The sequence below is a fragment of the Emys orbicularis genome, chromosome 12, assembly GCF_028017835.1.
Source record: "Emys orbicularis isolate rEmyOrb1 chromosome 12, rEmyOrb1.hap1, whole genome shotgun sequence".
NCBI lineage: Eukaryota > Metazoa > Chordata > Testudines > Emydidae > Emys > Emys orbicularis.
The window spans coordinates 45,515,712-45,519,768 of record NC_088694.1 but is presented as its reverse complement, the minus strand read 5'-3'; the positions used below and the strand labels follow the sequence as shown (position 1 = coordinate 45,519,768).

General features: G+C 42.4%; 1 protein-coding gene across 1 annotated transcript; it reads right to left on the bottom strand.

Moving 5' to 3' along the window:
• Positions 1 to 263: 263 nt before the first annotated feature.
• LOC135886324 (olfactory receptor 10A7-like) lies at positions 264 to 1,223 on the bottom strand. Its single transcript, XM_065414131.1, has one exon. The coding sequence runs from the start codon at positions 1,221 to 1,223 to the stop codon at positions 264 to 266; it is 960 nt and encodes a 319-aa protein (XP_065270203.1).
• Positions 1,224 to 4,057: the final 2,834 nt, after the last annotated feature.

Below are 4,057 nucleotides of genomic sequence, written 5' to 3'. Positions count from 1 at the left end.
TTATTTTACTTTATATTCTCACTTTGGCTGGGTGCAGGGAATTAGCTAAAATATGCCTTCCCATGATCAATAAGTAAAACACAGTTCATTTTTTTAAATTTTAGTTTTTAGTATTGATGGATATTACACTATCAAATCTTTGCCCCTCCTCGCGCGTTATAAGCTCACACTACCAAAGACCTACCAAGAAATAAGCACTGCACAGATCCTGAGTATTAAACAGTGCATCAGCTATGCTCATCACCTTTCAGTCTTAAAAAAAATCAGTTGGGAATTCTTGTAAAATCTGAACATTTACAGACAATTTTTCTCAGCGCCCCCTTCACCTTTTTGTTCCTCAGGCTGTATATGAAGGGATTGGTCATAGGGGTCAGGATTGTATAGAAGACAGAGAACACTTTGTTGAGGTCTCTGAGCGTGTTGGTTTTGGGCAGCAGATATACGATCATTAGTGTCCCGTAGAACATTGTCACCACAATAAGGTGCGAGGAGCAGGTGGAAAATGTCTTCTGCCTCCCGGTAGTGGAAGGGATGGTCAGGATAGTGGAGATGATACAAATGTAGGACACCACGGTTAATGCGAATGGAGGCAGGGTGAATAGAACAGCCAGGATTGTAATGACAAGCTCTATCAGGTAGGTTTCAGTACAGCAGAGATTGATTATTTGTGTGGATTCACAGAAGAAATGATCAATTTCATTGGGACCACAGAAATTTAGTTGTAACATAAGGCATGTTATGATGGCAATAGCCAGACATCCATTTATCCATGACCCAGCTGCTAGCTGGCGGCAGAATCTGCCATTCATAAGCATGGCATAGTGCAGAGGTTTGCATATCGCTAAATACCAATCGTAAGACATCATTGCTAGGAGGTAGCACTCAGTAGCTGCAAAGAAACTGGCAAAATAAAATTGCGCAATACAGCCACTGACAGAAATGGTTCTGTCTCCAGTCAGGAGACTGGCCAGTACCCTGGGCAGGATGGTGGAAGTGTAGCAGGTCTCCAAGCAAGACAAGTTCCCCAGGAAGAAGTACATGGGGGTGTGAAGGTGCTGATCAGCCACAACTACCACCACAATGAGGATGTTCCCGGCAATGGTCACAATGTATATCATGAGAAACAGCAGGAAGAGAAGGATCTGCAGTTGTGGGATATTCCTGAACCATAGGAAGATGACCTGTGTGACAGCTGTTTCATTTTCCCGTTCTCTGTTTGCCATGGCATGTGTCTAGGAGGGAAAAAGAAGAAGAGAGAAATAGCTCTTGAATTTGATCAGGCAAAACATATTTAAATTTTACTCCATCCTATTGTGCCATACAGGTGGGGACACTGAAGCTGAAGGTTCAATAATAGAGCTTGCATTTTGACTCAGCTTACAAAAAAAGTATTGATAGGCTTTCCTCAGCAGGTTTAACAACCTGTCATCCTCTCTCAGCTCAGACAAGGGACTCATTATGATGGTCAAGGGTCTGAGTACTGGATGGTTATCTAGACTCACATACAGATTTGGTTTGTGTAGCCTCATATTTCATCTCCTGACATACTAAACCAGGACAAATTTTGTCCAAGTGTGGGAGACCATTTCTGAGAAGTGTTTGACACCACAAGTCTAGGCGTGGTGGTCAGATTAGGTGCGGCTATATCTAACTGTCCTTTCTGTCCTTCAGATCTATGAATCTAGCAGATCTATGAATCTATCTCTATGGTTATTTCACATTATGACCAAGTTCTAAAATACAAAAATATCTGAGTGGACAATGTATTAGTATTATGACAATACTAATAATGGCTAAAAACAGTTTTCATTGTGTGAGTCGGAGAAGCTGAAAGTGTGATTAAATTATGCACAGTCCACAGCTGAGAATCCGCTCTCTAACATGAATATGTCATATATTCAGGCTGTGATTTTCATAGCATACTAAGCAAATTAGGTACCCAACAAGTTGGCCACCATAGTCCTAGCTGGGAATTTTTCAGTGAAATGTGTTGTTGAAACCAAAACTTCCCATCAAAATGTATCAAATTCAACTTTCAAATACATAAAAGGTTGTTACAATGAGGAGGGAGAAAAAAATGTTCTTCTTAAGCTCAGAGGATAGGACAAGAAGCAATGGGCTTAAATTGCAGCAAGGGAGGTTTAGGTTAGATATTAGGAAAAACTTCCTAACTGTCAGGGTGATTAAGAGCTGAAATAAATTTCCTAGGGAAGTTGTGGAATCTCCATCATCGGAGATTTTTAAGAGCGGGTTGGACAAACACCTGTCAGGGATGGTCTAGATCATACTTTAGTCCTGCCATGAGTGCAGAGAACTTGACTAGATGACCTCTCAAGATGTCTTCTAGTCCTATGATTCCTTCAACAACCTTGATGGGGAAAGAGAAGGGATTTGAACTTGGGCCTATCTAGTTCCTAGCTGAGGGCCTTAACCACAAGCTATAGAACCACCCTCCCTTGTGGTCCTGGGCCCAATGACTATTCATGCTCATTCATAGTGGCACTTCCTAATCGTGTCTCATTTGACCGTAAAGGGAATTTTTTTTTGATTAACTGAAAATTTTCATAATTGTTAATTCAGTTGCATCCAAAATGATTTATTTTTCCTGATAGTTTTTTGCCCTGCCAGTGAACCAGAAAATGAGTTATTTGCTTAGCTCTAGTTTCAAGATCTCCCGCTGTTAAACGCTGATATTAATACTGCCTGGTGTTGCTATGGGACGATGGTATAGCTCAGGGGTGTTCTGTGCCTCAGACCATGCTCTCCTCCCCAAGAGACAGGCCTACACCTGAACTCCTCTCAGAGTGGAACCCCGTGGGTTACCCCCATTTAGACTGGGTCACCAGGTTTACAGCACCCCTTGTTTCACCAGCCATGTTTACCAGCTGGATTTGGCCCTGCTATGGAATCCTCTCTGAGAACTTGCGATCACCATGACGTTGTGTTTACTCATGCTGGTATGATTGATTGGTACATAGAAATGTGATTCAAGCAATAAAAGCCTAGGTGCATATTGTTTTAAGGAACAGCATGAAAACCAGCTGAAATAAAACAGAGTATATGGTCTGTAGATTCAGCGATACCCTGTCAGAACACAACGGGAGCCAGTCAGCCATTATCAAAGGTACAGAAGTTCAAGTACCTAGGTTTGATCATACAGAATAATGATGAACTCAACAATGAATAGGAGAATGCCTATCAAATTGAAAAGCAACATCCACAAGACAGTAATAAGGCTTACACTTTCATATCATAGAATCATAGAATATCAGGGTTGAAAGGGACGTCAGGAGGTCATCTAGTCCAACCCCCTGCTCAAAGCAGGACCAATCCCCAATTAAATCATCCCAGCCAGGGCTTTGTCAGGCCTGACCTTAAAAACCTCTAAGGAAGGAGATTCCACCACCTCCCTGGGTAAGCCATTCCAGTGCTTCACCACCTTCCTAATGAAATAGTTTTTCCTAATCTCCAAACTAAACCTCCCTCACTGCAACTTGAGACCATTACTCCTTGTTCTGTCATCTGGTACCACTGAGAACAGTTTAGATACATCCTCTTTGGAACCCCCTTTCAGGTAGTTGAAAGCAGCTATCAAATCCCCCATCATTCTTCTCTTCTGCAGACAAAATAATCCCAGTTCTCTCAGCCTCTAGTCATAAGTTATGTGCTCTGGCCCCCTAATCATTTTTGTTGTCCTCCGTTGGACTCTTTCCAATTTTTCCACATCCTTCTTGTAGTGTGGGGCCCAAAACTGGACACAGTACTCTAGATGAGGCCTCACCAATGCTGAATAGAGGGGAATAATCACTTCCCTCTATCTGCTGCTGCATGGGATTCTTCCGTCCTAAGTGCAGAACTCTGCACTTGTCCTTGTTGAACCTCATCAGATTTCTTTTGGCCCAATCCTTCAATTCGTCTAGGTCCCTCTGGACCCTATCCCTACCCTCCAGTGTATCTACCTCTCCTCCCAGTTTAGTGTCATCTGCAAACTTGCTGAGGGTGCAATCCATGCCATCTTCCAGATCATTAATGAAGATATTGAATAAAACTGGCCCCA